Here is a 14,553-nt window from a genome sequence, read left to right on the forward strand (position 1 = left end):
CAGTTCATTGTGCTAAAACCCATAATCCTTTGGGTTAGAAACAGTTGTCTGCCAATGCTTTAAAGTGACCCACATTTTCCTTGTTGTTGAATTTTAGCAAACAGAAAAAGTGCAACAAGAAGCTTGCTACAGATAAAACCGATTTCAACCGACCACACATGGCAATGTCCAAAAGTGACGGGAGAGTCACGACTAACGAAAGCGTTCCCACACATTCCTCCTGGGCAGTCACGCGAGTGGTCAAGGGAGCATCCCCTCTGTACAAACTGATGTGTGATTTTCAGTAGAAAGATGGTCCTTCCTTGATGTGATCAGATATGGTAGCAGAGGTGCGTTCCTTCAATAGCTGTTCAGTTTCAAATGCTTTATTTTTTTTTTTCTCTAGGTTTTTATAAGCTTCCTGCTGTCAAAATACAGTCCTCAATTGCTTTTGTAGAAATAATCCTGAAAGGCAGAGGAATTTAAAATCCCCCCAAATCCTCAGTATATTAACAAGAGCAAAAAAGATAGCTGGGCTGTTCAAAAATATTGTCAGGAACATGAATGTCATTTGCATTGGCTAGTGTACAAAGAGCAGCAAGTCGTAACAAAAGAAACATTATCTGAGCAATAACCCTTTCCCCCAACTTCTTACTTGCAAAAAAAGGAGTTTTCTCAAAATATTTTTCCTCCTCACAGTCCAGTGTCTGCGAATCACATACATTCAAAAGCTGCAGTTACTCTGTAGATCAGGTTTTCCGACACGAGCTTTTAAAACCAGTCGTTTTGCCCAACTTCTCCATGAGGGTTGCACAAACACGATTATACCACCTGGTGGTTTTTCAGCTAGTGGGACACCTTGAAATTTGAACTCAAAAGTAAGGACCTCAGGGTAAAAAAGGAGGCTTTAAAGCCCATTATGCTTTGAAAGTGCTGCTAATGTTAGTGGAAAGACTCCCACAAACCAGGGATTAGAGTTGACATGGCCCCTGTTAGGTGCTCAGGGGTGCACAGAGATGCCTCAGCACAAGTGTGGGGCAGGGAGCGCTGGTCTGGAGATACACGGAAAGAAAAAAAAATGCACATTGGCCATGCAGCTGCATTTCAGCAAAGAAAAAGAAAGAGAAGGCAGGTTATGCCAAGGATGGATGCTCAGCACAGACCTTGTGGGTATCCCACAAGGGCACGCTGGTTTTTTTAGGTTCAGCATCTCTGTGCAGGCTTGTGCAGCAGCTCCTGCTCAGTTTAGTTTTCAGTTGTTATTTGCAGTGAGGGGGGAAGCCTAAGAAAAAAAGCTAGAAAAGTAGTACCATATTTTGACTGTAACAAGGTCCTCTGTGATGACAATTCATTTAGAAAAATCTCCCCCTGACACTAATTGTGAGAATACTGTGAGCATTCTCTTACAAGGATATTTCGACAGACACCACTACAGAGCTGAGGGTGCACAGACACGGGCAAGATCATGCCCACCCCTCATCACTCTTTCCTCCCAGTATATATTCCTCATATATTTTTCTTCATTTAGAAGCTTAGGGTGACTAGTTGCTTAAACCTAAGTGGGAACTCATAAGCATATCAGAGGGATGGGGGAGGCAGGGGAGGAATCCTAAAAACCATGCCAAAACTGGCCCTCTTAGAGCCAGGACTTCACTCTTCGAAGCCTGGTCTGGGGTGGGGGCTACACTTCATGAAGTCCTATACAAGCTGCCCCTTCCCTCTGTGATGCTCTGCTCTGCTCCAGGTGTGGACAGAGATGAGGAAACACAACCAGGACTCAAAACCTGAGCACATCTGCCCACACCTGAATCAGCAGTGCTCAGATGGAGGGCTGCACGGCAGGATTCAGTCTCACGGTACCTGGTGCTCAACCCCCTGTCTCTGTCATCGTCTCTCTCTGTGGTAGCAATAATAACTTTATTTTTAACTGTGCTTCTCCCCAGAGAGAGTTTGCACAGCTTATGTATATATCTGACTTGTGCAAGGATATTCTAGACAGTCATGAATTTTGAGAAGTTACTTTGGATGGAAATTACTGGCAGTTCAGACACCAAGAATGTGTCTTTTGGATTCAAATATGTGTTAATTAAAAAGTGCCTTTCCCTGATGGGTTCAGCTGATTTTTATGGCAATTCACCTTGCTGTCCCCATCTTCAAACACATCCTCTACATTTCTGCCTGCAATCAGCATGCAGCATTTAGTAGGGCATGAAATCTTGGACCCATTTGCATTAGGCAAAGGCCTGAAATTAAAATTCTAGTACCCACAGTTCTCAGTTTTAAGAAAGCTCAGCCCACGCTGGAACTCACTGTCCTGGTCTCTCTGCAAGAACTGGGTTAGAGTTAGAGAAATTAATGGAAACATTTCCACTGACGATAAGAATATTTACACAAGATGCTCAAAGCCTGAAAATATTTACCTCCGAAATAGAGAATACAATTTAGAAGATCTGCTGAGACCACTTTACTGAACCACTCAGTCACTGGCTGGTATTTAAGCAGGACATTAAAAAAATCAACTCTAACTACAATTCTTATTAGCATATTATTTCTTCTGAACACAAATAGCAAAACAGATCATTATCTCATTAAATCTGCTGATGCAACATCACTTAATCAATCATTTCTACCAGTTCCTAGCCTAGTTACAAGGCAAGTAAACAAGAAGTCAAGAAAAGAAGGAAGGAAGGAAAAAGAGAAAAGAGATAAACAGACAAAGAAAGGGAAACACTGCCTTTCTTGTGCAAAATATTCTTCTTCATATTACAAAGCTTTCAAAACACATAGAAATTAACCCAAGATATGCAGCTACACCTGCATGTAAAAGCCCAGCCAAGTGCACTATGCATAACAACAGTCAATAGGTATGTAAGGTTTATGAAGCATATCATGTCCTAATTCATGTGAGAATGGTTTGCAGTACTAATGGGATTTTGTTACATAAACTGTGCTGATAAGGCATTGGAGCTTTAAACAGTTAGCAAGAGTATTTTTATGGCTGGCATGTTTTCCAGACAAAATATGGTGAACCTTTATCTCCACTGCAGCCCCACAAGCTGCAGGTTTATTGGGGTGTCCCACATCCCTTACAGGGCCACAAATCTGTTTAAGGGCAAATAATCGACAATCAGTGACAAGCAAGTAAGAGAACAAACCTGTCCTAGGAGAAATACTGCAGTACCAGCTTTAGGAGCATCTCTGAATCACTGTGAAACCAGTGGCAGGGGGAGGCTGACATCGAGGTTAGTTGTGAAATGTGCCCATGCTAATAAAACAGTGCTAACTATTACATTTGAGGAAACATGTTTTGTGTGCAATTTTCTGGGAAAGCTGATTAGCCAGCTCTACACTCCATAGAAACAAGCCACAGCTCCCCTTGTCTGAGCACAGAGATTTTACCAGGACAGCTGAAAGGTACATTTACAGACCTGCTTTGCACTTTAACGCTAATGAGCTTTTCCTCTGGTATCAGTAAATTCTCCTGCTCACATGTTTAGCATTCCTTTGGCATGCATTGTCAGATAAATCCTTTATTGTCTTTCTGGTAGCTTGCCCAATTCCCACCAGGCAGATTTTTAAAACCCAAATCCTGCCTTATTGCTAGCTACTGCCTCTCCCACTCAATAAATTGAATTTACCATTTTATAGAATTAGGCAGTTGGTGGCCCTCAGCCCTTCCTTTAAGTAAAAAGAGATGCGGCTGTGAATCTACAGAGCACCAACAGGCAGTAAGAAGAGTTGGGAGGTGCCACTGCATCCTTCCACCCACGATTCTTTTCTAAGAGCCCCACTAGGGAGGAGCTGCAGAATAAAATCCCTTCTGTGATTGATTTCAGGAGAAGGATGCTCACACTGACCTACCGATGACCCCAAAGTGATGAGCTCTGAACACCTGCCAAGTGCAATGGGGTTGTTGGTATTCAAAAGCCAGGCTTAAACTACTAGTTTAGGTGACATTTCAGCTATGTAATTTTAAAGTACAACCTGATTGAGCTTGTTTGTAGTGCCAGGGATCCTAATTATATTTAAAATCATAAAAAAAAAAAAAAGAAGCTGTTGCCAAACAGCATTTGATGATTCGAGTGAAGAAGGCAGTAATTAATCCTGCAGGGACAACAGAGGACTAATTAGAAGCAGAGCAGAAATTTTGTTTTCCTTTAGAAAAAAATGCCTTTTACCATGAGGGCTCAGATAAGACACCCAATTTACAAACTGAACTGTGACCTCCCACTAATGGTCCTGGCAGCAGCCTTGGATGCAAGTGGATTCCCAAGTGATCAGTCAGAAAATGTTGCTTTTTGTGTTTTTTTCCTAGGAAAATGATGTGTTGACAGAGAAAAGAGGTGCAATACCTCAGGAAATTCTTCTGAAACCAAGTCCAGGACAGGAAAGTGCCTGCATGTCCTGGCACAGCACACAAGGAGATGCTGAGGAGAGCCCTAGGGTCTGCCCAAGGAAATGAAGAGAACTTTTACTCTCACTGCATGGCACCAGTTCAAATTGCTGCTGGTGGTGAAGTTCACCAAAGGTGTAACTGGAGGAGGAAATCAGAGGAAATGGTCACACACGTGGCAGACGCTGGACTGCGTGTGAAGCTGGTGTCTCACTTGAGTTCTCCTTCTCAAACTGGCTCATTAAAATCCAAAAAACACTCCAATCCCTGCTATCCTATGGAACACTGTGCTGTTCAAGACTGTACAAAAGGGCCAGAAATAAAATAAAATAAAATAAAAATAAATGTTTGTTTAATAAAAGAATGCCCTCAGAACGGCAGAAGGCTTGTCCTGTTATTCCTGTTTAATTTGGAGACTTGCTGCTAAGATTGGAAAGGATTTTGTGATTAATCCTGTGAGCCATCATAGATATTGAGGAGGTTGCTGAGTCTGGAAAAATAGCTTGTCAGTTAAATCTAATAGTGTCAGGTGTAAACCTTTTAATTTACCTAGACAAGCAGAGAATAAGCCTGGGAATGGGGCTTGGGGCAGACTCTAGTGATGTGCACAGGCTCCATGGATGTGCCTGGATCCTTTGGAAAAGCCAAGGCCTTTTCAGCAATGGTGTCCACATAGACAGTGAGAGGAGCAGGCTGAATCCAGAGGGATGAGAATCACCCCCAGATCCAGCCACTAAAGAGAAACCTACTTGCCACTGCCCTTCACACATTTCCTACAGCCTTGGACGTTTGCCAGGGCAACACCGAAAACCAGCTCAAATGCTATTGATTTTTTGATGGCATTTTCAGACACGGTAATCAGCTTTCACTGGACTGGGGATGAGGCTGGAAGAGGGTGTGGGTGTTGTTGATGCATCCGTATTAGCCCACTGCTTCCAGAAACTGCATAGTCACCGAGACATTATTCTCAGTGTTTGGCATCAAGTGTGGATTTTAGCTGATGCCCAGTGAAAGGCTTGATTTATTTATATGCCATAGTTTTAGAATATGCCAAATTTCTCTGGTGTCTGCTTGATGAGTATTGGCTGTTAGAAACAGTCATTATCTTGAAAATTGGCACCACATTCCTCAGTATGATATTTAAACTAAAAACCAAAAAATAATGCAATGTAACTAAGAAGCTTCCAATTTTACCTCCTGTTTGTGCTATTAAAATCTACAGAATCACTGAATGGTAAAACATCATAGCTTGGAAGGGATCTTTTGTAAATCACTTGGTCTAACCCTCCCTGCTTATAGCAGGCTGAGCTTCGAATATAGAATCCATGCATTGATGATACATGGTTTGGATACTATGCCCCTTTCCAACAGGTCTTTGGCAAACTGGAAGAGCTTTGGCTCTCCTGAAGCCCACATATCCCTCTAAGGATATATATCTGAGTCTCCTCTAATGGCCCTTCCCTGTCCCACAGCTGTCACTCCAGAAAGGTCTGCCAGCCTCATCCTTACACACCACCTGAAGGAAAGAGGAGTCTGCCAAATTCCAAATAAATAAATTTGGGAGACACAAACAGTCATTGTGCAGAGACAATATGGCCTTCAGTGGAATACTGTCACTATTTTTTGACACCATTCTTTACATCCTTCTCCTCTCTCTCCCCACTCTCCTCCCCCTGCACAGCACAGAGCCAGGGCTCTGCTGTGACCTGGGCCATCATCACTCTCTGTCTGCCTTGAAGCTGCTCTTCTTTACAACTCTTCCCTTCACTGGACATTTCCAAGCCTTGTCATCTTTCCACTGCAGGACACAGCTCAGCAATAAAACTCCCATCACCCTAAATACCCCAGAGTAGCCCAAGATCCCAAATAGGTGACAGTCTTTCACTGTCCAAAAATTGACTGGTGATGCCCATCTGTGCCTCGGCATTGCACATCATGATGAAGAGCACCTCAACTGCTATATACCTGTGACAGTGAGGGTCCCTGGACTATCCTGTCATGGTATTGGGGTAAAAATTTAAAAATCTGATCACTGCAAGCCAAGAACTGAGCATCCTTGGTCTTTACAAATCTCTAATTAACAATTCAGGAGGTGAACACTTTGTCTCTGGCTGCATGCTGAGGCACTTCAGTGTTCCCTCTACTGTCAGTCACATCTATGTGAAAGTGCTTCAGTGCTGGAAAGATGGTAAGCAGACTCTTTTAGAGACACCTTTTTATACAAACAAGATCAGGCTGGGAGATTGAATCATGGGTTGGATTCACTCCATTTACCCTCTAGCAGTCTACAAATCAAGTGTCTAATCTGAAGTCATTACTCTACAGTAAATGATGGGAGACTGGCACCTCCAGAGCAGGATTTATCCCACCTGTCTGAAACACCTGTCTTAAATGAACCAGATCTGATTCCCCATTCCAAATGGGCAGGTATATATCCATATGGTGTGTCTATACCTCCTCTGCAGGCAGGCAGAAATATACTCTGCCATTGCTCAGTCTGAACTGAATCTGCTCTGAAGCAGACAAAATACACTCATGTCACTGGAGGGGGGAGGGCTGAGCTCAACCTAATACAAAATCCTTTTTATAGGGCTTTTAATTAAGGCTAATTGATGTATTCATGGCAGACAGCCAGATACTGAGTTGGTGCACACCCATAGTCTCAGACTGTGGGCCAAGCAAGCTTACAACTCCAAGCAGAAAATAGTGAAGAAATGCATTTATCTATTTTATAGAAAACAGATAAAAAGGTTTGTGAGAATATTGCCCCAGATTCCTGTTTCCACTTGCCATGCACCAGGAAGCTGATTAACATAGCATAATATAATAAATAAATACAATTTATTCATCATGGCCTGGTCAAGCCCTTTTTGAATGCTTCTACCATTGGAGTATTCAAAATCAATATATGCCTTCTTGTCCCACTGTGCACTACAAGGTCAATTTTGTGTCTGACTAAACACACCCTCAGTAAGGATGATTTTAGTTTGTTTGTCATTTGTTAGATATCACAGAGCTGATCTTTGCACAATATTCTTTATGTCAGTAAGAACATTCACCACTTTTCTGCCAGAAATAATGTGGACTTCTTGTCTACTTTAGCTCCATTCAGTACCTTGCTTTAAGAATGTATTTCATTTGGAAATGCACTATAACATATTAAACCAAATAAAACACGCAGATATTGTGTTATCCATTTGTACCAAAAAAATAAAGGCAAAGTTATAAAAAATATTCCCAGATGTGGAAATCTAGATAGATCAAAGTTCTCCTCCCTGTGGGCTCCATGGGAAAGCACCACACAGACATGTGTGAAAGGCTGGGGCCATCCAGGAAAAGTGACCGCGTCAACTTTTCTATTTCCTTCCTTAAATTCCCTGAAGGGTATCAGAACAGATGAGAAGTGACAAGAAAAATGCAAACTACTGCTGTTCAGTGCTCACAGCTCTCACTGCAGCTCAGGACAGGAGAGCCACACTGCCCTGGCTGCCACGAAGAGATGGATTTCTCCAAAGGAATCCCACTTCTCAAACCCTCTCTAACAAGTTTGTCAGAGTATTATAGGTCCTACAGATATGAAGATATGTGTTAACACAGGAGCTTCTGGTACAAAAGGAAAAAAAAGGAACTGAAGAAGAGCTTTTAGATACAGCCTATTAAAAGCAACATTAACAAAACCCATTCAAAGCCTCTTTTGTAGGAAAATTGTATTTGAACACTTCTTTTAACAAACAGGTATCACTTTGATGCCACCTCACTTTAGAAAAAAATATTTATTTTAAGAAACAATCTGTCCAGTTCCAACATCCAAAAAGACAGGCTTGGGTTTTCTAAATGCTCAAAATCCAAGTAAAAAAGCGCCAATTCCTTATAATGTATCCCTCTATGTCCTCACTCCCAAATTTCACATTAAACATTTGGCTTTTTTGTTTTCCCATCCAGTTAAGGGCATCTTTTCCCCCAGAAGGCCTCCAAGCTATTTCATGAGCACAGCATCTGTTTTCTGACCCATGCAAACGATGACGTCTGTAGAACTGTCTCAGTTACTTCCAGAACGACTGCTCTCAGCTTGCAAATAGGACAATGTTATTTCTGCAGCTTCCAGTTCTCTAAAATTGTCCTGGGATCCAAAGTACATATTAAGGTCCAATACGATTATCATATTCAACCTTCAGTTCACACCTGTACAACAGGGTTACTTTCCATGTGGTGGTAAATGAAGACTGAATTTGAGTCTAGCAATAAACCCAAACTTTGGTGCCAGCAGCATCAAATCCCTACAGTTGTTCTACTTCTGCAGAACAGGGAAAAGAAAAATGGGCAAAGCTTAAGTTTGTCACTTCCAGAGTCAGCTCTGCTCTAACCCCTGTCCCCTGGCAAAGACAGAAAAATGGGAAAAAAAGGATTTACAAATACAGATTCAGAAGAACTGAATCTTCACTACAACAATATTTTTTTTTCAGTTATTATCCTGAAGTGCTGTTCTACCTTGTATATGCAACATTACACACAAAAAAAATGCTATTAAAAGTACTCTAGTTCATTTGCTTTGAAAAGTGTTTACTTTTCTGTACACATTTTATTTCTATTCCAAAGTCCAGAAAGATAAAATCCACTCGTGTGCAGGTAAAATGCTTTGAACACACAAAGCACAAGGTAAGTGCTAAGGATGCCGTTACCAGCATCTGGCAGGAACATCTGTACAGGAATACAGCTCCTAAAGGAAAGGAGAGCATGCAGCCAAGAGCTCCCCCCGCGCGGTGTGTAGCTGCTTGAGCACTGGCTTGGGTGGAAGTGACACCTTGGTGTCCTTATTGCACTTAATGACTACAGGTGGTTGCTTTCAGTCAAGCCTGAGCTACAAGAGTATGACTCATGCTTCTCTAAGAGAAAAGGAATGTCCCAGTCGGCAGCACACTCATGGCATCATGCACAACCGCGAGGGGCCGGGAAAGGCGAACCGGGAACGACTCCACGAAACAACACGTAATGCTCCCGTCATGAATTCAGGAGGCGAAGTCCTTCAGAATTGTACAAGCCAAATTTTCAGAGCAAATCCACAAACTGGGCCCCCGGCTGCCCACCCTTCCATCACACAGAGCCTGGGACAGCCCACCCACAGGCTGCATTGATTGCATCTGCAGGACACCCATCGTGCTACTGCCTCCTACAAGGTACAAGCTGGTTCCACTGAAATTGCCATGGATAATATTGGAATATCAGAGTCAAAGCAGCATTAGGAATAGACCTGGAAACACCATATTTGTTTCATGAACTTGGTATTTTACACTATTTAGCCACCACACATTTTAACCACTCAAGTTGCACTTGAACTGTAATAGACATTCTGGGCCCGCCCAAATAATTTTCAAGGTCAGATTAATCCTGTTAACACATTCTCTCACTGTAAAGTGGCACAAAATTACACCTGACTTGCAAGATAATCCTAAACAGAGATCCCTGTGCATGCCATGCAGTTCTACCTAGAATTAATATCAGTTACAGAGAAAGAAAAGAAGTCTGTCACAAAGGCAGAGGAATGCCATTAAGGCTAAAGCTTTCTAAAAACGTCACCCCCCATTATCCTGCTGGCTCTTTTGCAGCATCTCTTCATGGCAGATTCATGCATTCAAGGAACTTTACCAAAACCTGGCCCCTAGACAGCCTGTGTGCCTCACCTATTCACTAGGCAGCTCTGGGCAGTCACACTGTGTCTGTCCTGACCAGCAAACCAAGTCAGGCAAGAACATTCAACACTTCAAAGCTTGGCACTTAAACTGCACCCACAAGGTCTGTAGAGACTCCAGCAGCCTGCAGCAATCATGTAACTCCCTAAGCCTATAACCACCCCCCCCCCATTATTTCAGAGTCCCAGGGTGGGATTTATTGTAGGACATGGAAGGTCCTGCTGTTCTGCAGGTGCAGATTGTTCCTGCAGTCCAAAGCACGGCTGCAGAGTTGTGGAATTGCACTTGTGTCAGAACAGCAGCTGCAAAATACCACTGAAAATTTTGACAGCAGCCACCGCAGCTGTGGAGAACTATAATGATCGGGCGGTCTGACCACCGGGCTTTGGGAAGAGCTTTCCCTTTCTGTGGTTTTTTTTATACTTCCCTCTTGTTTTCTTTCTTTTTTTTTTTTTAAAACTGTTTTGGTTTGGGTTTTTTTTTGAGTGTCTATAATTTCCTAAAGAAAGGAGCAGAAACAGGACAGAAAAGAACAGCAAATAAGAAAGACTACTATCACCCCAAAAGCCTCCGTAAGTTGACACAACAGAAGCAATGACTTCTTTGGCTTTCTTATGAGCTTTTTGAGGTTTAGGGGTTTCGGTCTCATAGCTGAAGATACGTTCACCCTAAGATGCAGGTTCCTAATTGCCACTATTGCAAATTATTTGTTTGGGTTTTGGGGTTTTTGATAGTTTTTCAGGAAGTGATTTACTTTAGTTTAGTTTCGTTTTCTAATGTTAAGTAATGGATCTAATATTAGTTTGTGGTAAGGATGCCCACTAATTATAAACGTATATTTGATATACCTGATTCATAGTGATGCCTTGTGGTACATATGTGTTTTACTCAAGGCACTTTTGAAAACATGGGATCTTGACGTAAGAGGTCATTTAAATTGGAGGCAGGGGGAATCCTTCTCTGAAGAAGCCATTGTGCTCTGCTGGGCTGACCTCAAGCCGTACCAGGCAACAACTCTGAAGCTGCAATGGCAGTTTCTGCTATGCATTGCATATACCTGGATTCAAACCAGTGCAAATGGAGAGGCAAAAAACCCAACCACTCTCGGGCGCAGACACAAGCAGAGTCCAAAATCTCAGCTCAAAACTGGAGATCAAACAGGATCCAGTGCAAAGCCTGCCCTGCTGCAGCCCTGCTAAGCCAGCAACACCGCATGGAGAGTAATGCTCCAGCCTAGGAGATGGAAATGGTATCTGAACGTGACCCAAGACTGGAAGATGGGAGTCAGCTCAGAGGTGGGTCAGAGCCTCTGACACAGACCTAAGGGAACCAGTAACTATGGTGACTGGCTGGTGGGCACTGCAAGCCTGCTCTTGAAGTGTCCCCTCCTCCTGCACTGAAACCTTCCATGAGTCCAAGGTAAGAGCAGCAGGCAGCACCCTAGGGAGGACTCCATCTCCCCTACACACCCACCACTCTCCAACCCACACATCATCACCCAGGTGCCTTAGACTAAAGGGAATTTCACCCTGAATGGTTGTTTTCTCTCTTTCTAAATGCAGTTGCAGACTGATAAACGACCTCAGGAAAGAGAGTGGAAGGGGATTAACTTCAGCCTTTTAACTTCGGGCTTTCAAACCTGCTCACAAGACGATGAACTACGATTGTTCTCTCCCTTGCTCAGACATCATGCAAAGTCTTTCTGCCAAGGGCAATGGGGGCGACAGTGGGAGAGCAATCTCAACCCTACAAAAATGGGACATGCTAATGAAGATACTGACAGAACCGGACACTATCACTGAGTGCTGCAAAGAGAATTTACATAATGTTACTCTAACAGTTCAGTAAAAATGGCATCAGTAAAAGGAGGCTTTCACGAAAGAAGTTACCCCCAAACACTCAGTGCAACTGAGTTTCTGTTAGTTTCATTTTGTTACATAAATTGCTATTATTATTATTATTATTATTATTTCTTACTTACGATGTTAACAGAGCAGGAGGATACTTGAAATAAAAGGCTGTGCATGCACAATACCCACACAAATAAATTCCAGTGATCCACCCCAGCACCAGGCACGGTGCCCTTCCCTGCCCACTGAGCTGAGCCCTCCCTGTAGGAGGAGTAGGGGAATTCATCACCAAATATACAGTATATTGTCATGGAATGATACCAGGAAACAATACTAACAGGAGTCTGAACATGTCCTTCACGTCATATTAATCTACTGTTTAACTCGGCAGAAAAGACAGTGAGGAAATAAAAGCTCAATTCACCCAGCCTGAGATCAAAACTGTCATGGCAATATTGGCAGGTTAGACCCTGATTCTTTAAATAGTACATTGCCTTTGTTAAACAAAAGTCATTCTTTTATTACATAATAGAGATTATAAATAAAGGTAAAGTGTGCATGCAGTCAACTGCATATTATACAAGCAATATCTATGTTAATAATTGCTTTCTTTGGCAGGCCAGAATCCAGCTGGACATGCAATATTTACATATCAAAATCCTTGGTGTGTTCAAGTCATATTGGATGCAAGTGAAAATATATATGTATATATATTTACCGTATACACACACACATATATATATATGTATAAAGGTATATATACAGCTCTGCATATATACTGTATACATATATACACATAGGTATATGCTAAAAGTGGATTTCATCTTTTTCTGATTCAGGTGATGCAGGCCTTGAAACACTAAAAATATCCTGAGAGGATATCTGGGGGGGTAGTTGGGGTGATAAATGAGACTTGGGGGAAGAGATCTGGGATACGTTCTTTTCAGACAATAATTTTAAAATTTCTGCCACCTGCTTCTCAAGGGCAGCCATCCTACTGCTTAGCAGCTGGATATCTTCTTTGAGTTCGTGCTTGACTTCCTGCAGCGTGGTTTGTAAGGCCTGCTCAGGAATGGGGTAGAAAGGACACCTGGCATCCGCCTGAATGGGGCTGTGCTCCAGGGGGCTGCGAGTCTCACCAGCTTTATCCAAGCGAAGGTCACTTTTTGTTATTCCACTGTCACAAGAGTCTGTTTTCCTCAGTGGGTTTTTATTTACACCGTTCTCCGAGTCATTGGACTTGGGGTCGTCGGACAGCAACCCCATGGACTCAGCCTTTGTGACGTTGTTCCAGTCCTCCTTCTTCTCCTCGTGGGCCCCCATCGTGTTCTTCAGCCGAAGCCACCCTTTCCCGTTCCCGTTTTTCATCCGCATGGGACTGTTCACTTTGAGACATTTTTGGTCCCCGTTTCCGTTTGGCTTGAGCTCCATCGCATCCCGGTTGTTCTGCTTCACGGCCTCACTGGTTTTCATGTAGGCCAGGGTGGTCTGGATGGGGGTGATCTGAGACACGGTGACCACGCTGGTGCCCGTGATGGAGGCCCCGTTCTGCACGCTCCGGCTTTCCACCTGAAGCTGGTTCCTTTCCGGGTCGACGTGGGTTGAGCCTTGATTGCGCATCTCCTTTTGCTGTTTGAATTTCTGGAAGAGTTTCCGCACAGGGTGGTCCACAGGGATGCTCAGTGTCACCTCGTTCTTCTGGCGCAGGCGCTCCTCTTCTTCCTTCTTGACATCGCTGATCTTCCGGAAGATGATCTGTGGAGGATAAATCCACAACAGAGTCAGCATCCAAAGGACATCACATGTGGCAAATATTAATGTGAGATGGGGAAACAGTATTGAGAACAGCCATTTCTATCTTAATTCTTAATTTTGATCTTCCTTTCTATCTTAATTTTTTGTAGTGAATTCAAATGGAGCTGATGAAGACATCGTAACCTCAGATGTATGCCACAGCACATATAGGTTACATATATACACACACACTTTCTTAAAAGTATAGACTAAAAGTGGATTTAATCTTTTTTCTTGATGTAGAAGATAGAGCCTTGAAGAACTAAAAATACCCTGACACCAACAGAAGGAAAGAAACTGAATAAAGAAAAGAAAGCAAGAAAGCGAGAACCCAAATACTGTGATCCCTACCCACCCATTACTCACACTCATAGGTGCTCTGTCACTATCTTTAGTACAATCAAAAGGAAACAGTAATTCAGTGGAGACTACACAGCTGTAAGATTAATTCAACGTACATACCCTTCCAGAGACTGGAAAATCCAAATGTGCTCAATACTTTTTAGCTTTGCTTATTGTTAGCTTTGCAGGAGTGGCTGGAGGGTGTAATTAGGTTCACCATGGGCTATGTGTGTGGCTTCACACACTACACAAGCATTTCCTAGAGAGTTTGTATCTCTAGTATGTGCAGGTGTACTGGGAGCACCATGGAGAAGCAGCATAAAACCCAGCAATATCCACCATTTCATAATGCCATGCCATCTAATGCTGCAGTTATTTCACCCTGCAGCATGTCTCAGGCTTCTACAGAAAAATGAATTTCAGCCTCAAGCTGGGAAAGGATCAACAGAGTAAAAACCTTTTCTGTTGATTTTTCTGTGTGTTACTCGTATGATTTTTTATTTAGGTT

General features: G+C 42.8%; 1 protein-coding gene across 1 annotated transcript in view; it reads right to left on the reverse strand.

The window, feature by feature from the left end:
- Positions 1–380: 380 nt before the first annotated feature.
- The window catches only part of KCNH5 (potassium voltage-gated channel subfamily H member 5), a 166,214-nt gene continuing 152,041 nt past the window's right edge, over positions 381–14,553 (reverse strand). Inside the window, exon 11 of the mRNA XM_017807645.1 lies at positions 381–13,664. Within this exon, the coding sequence (XP_017663134.1) occupies positions 12,717–13,664 (948 nt within the window). The 3' untranslated portion in view covers positions 381–12,716. The remainder of the gene's footprint in view (positions 13,665–14,553) is intronic.

This window comes from Lepidothrix coronata, unplaced genomic scaffold, assembly GCF_001604755.1.
Source record: "Lepidothrix coronata isolate B3197 unplaced genomic scaffold, Lepidothrix_coronata-1.0 Scaffold19, whole genome shotgun sequence".
NCBI classification, from domain to species: Eukaryota; Metazoa; Chordata; class Aves; order Passeriformes; family Pipridae; genus Lepidothrix; species Lepidothrix coronata.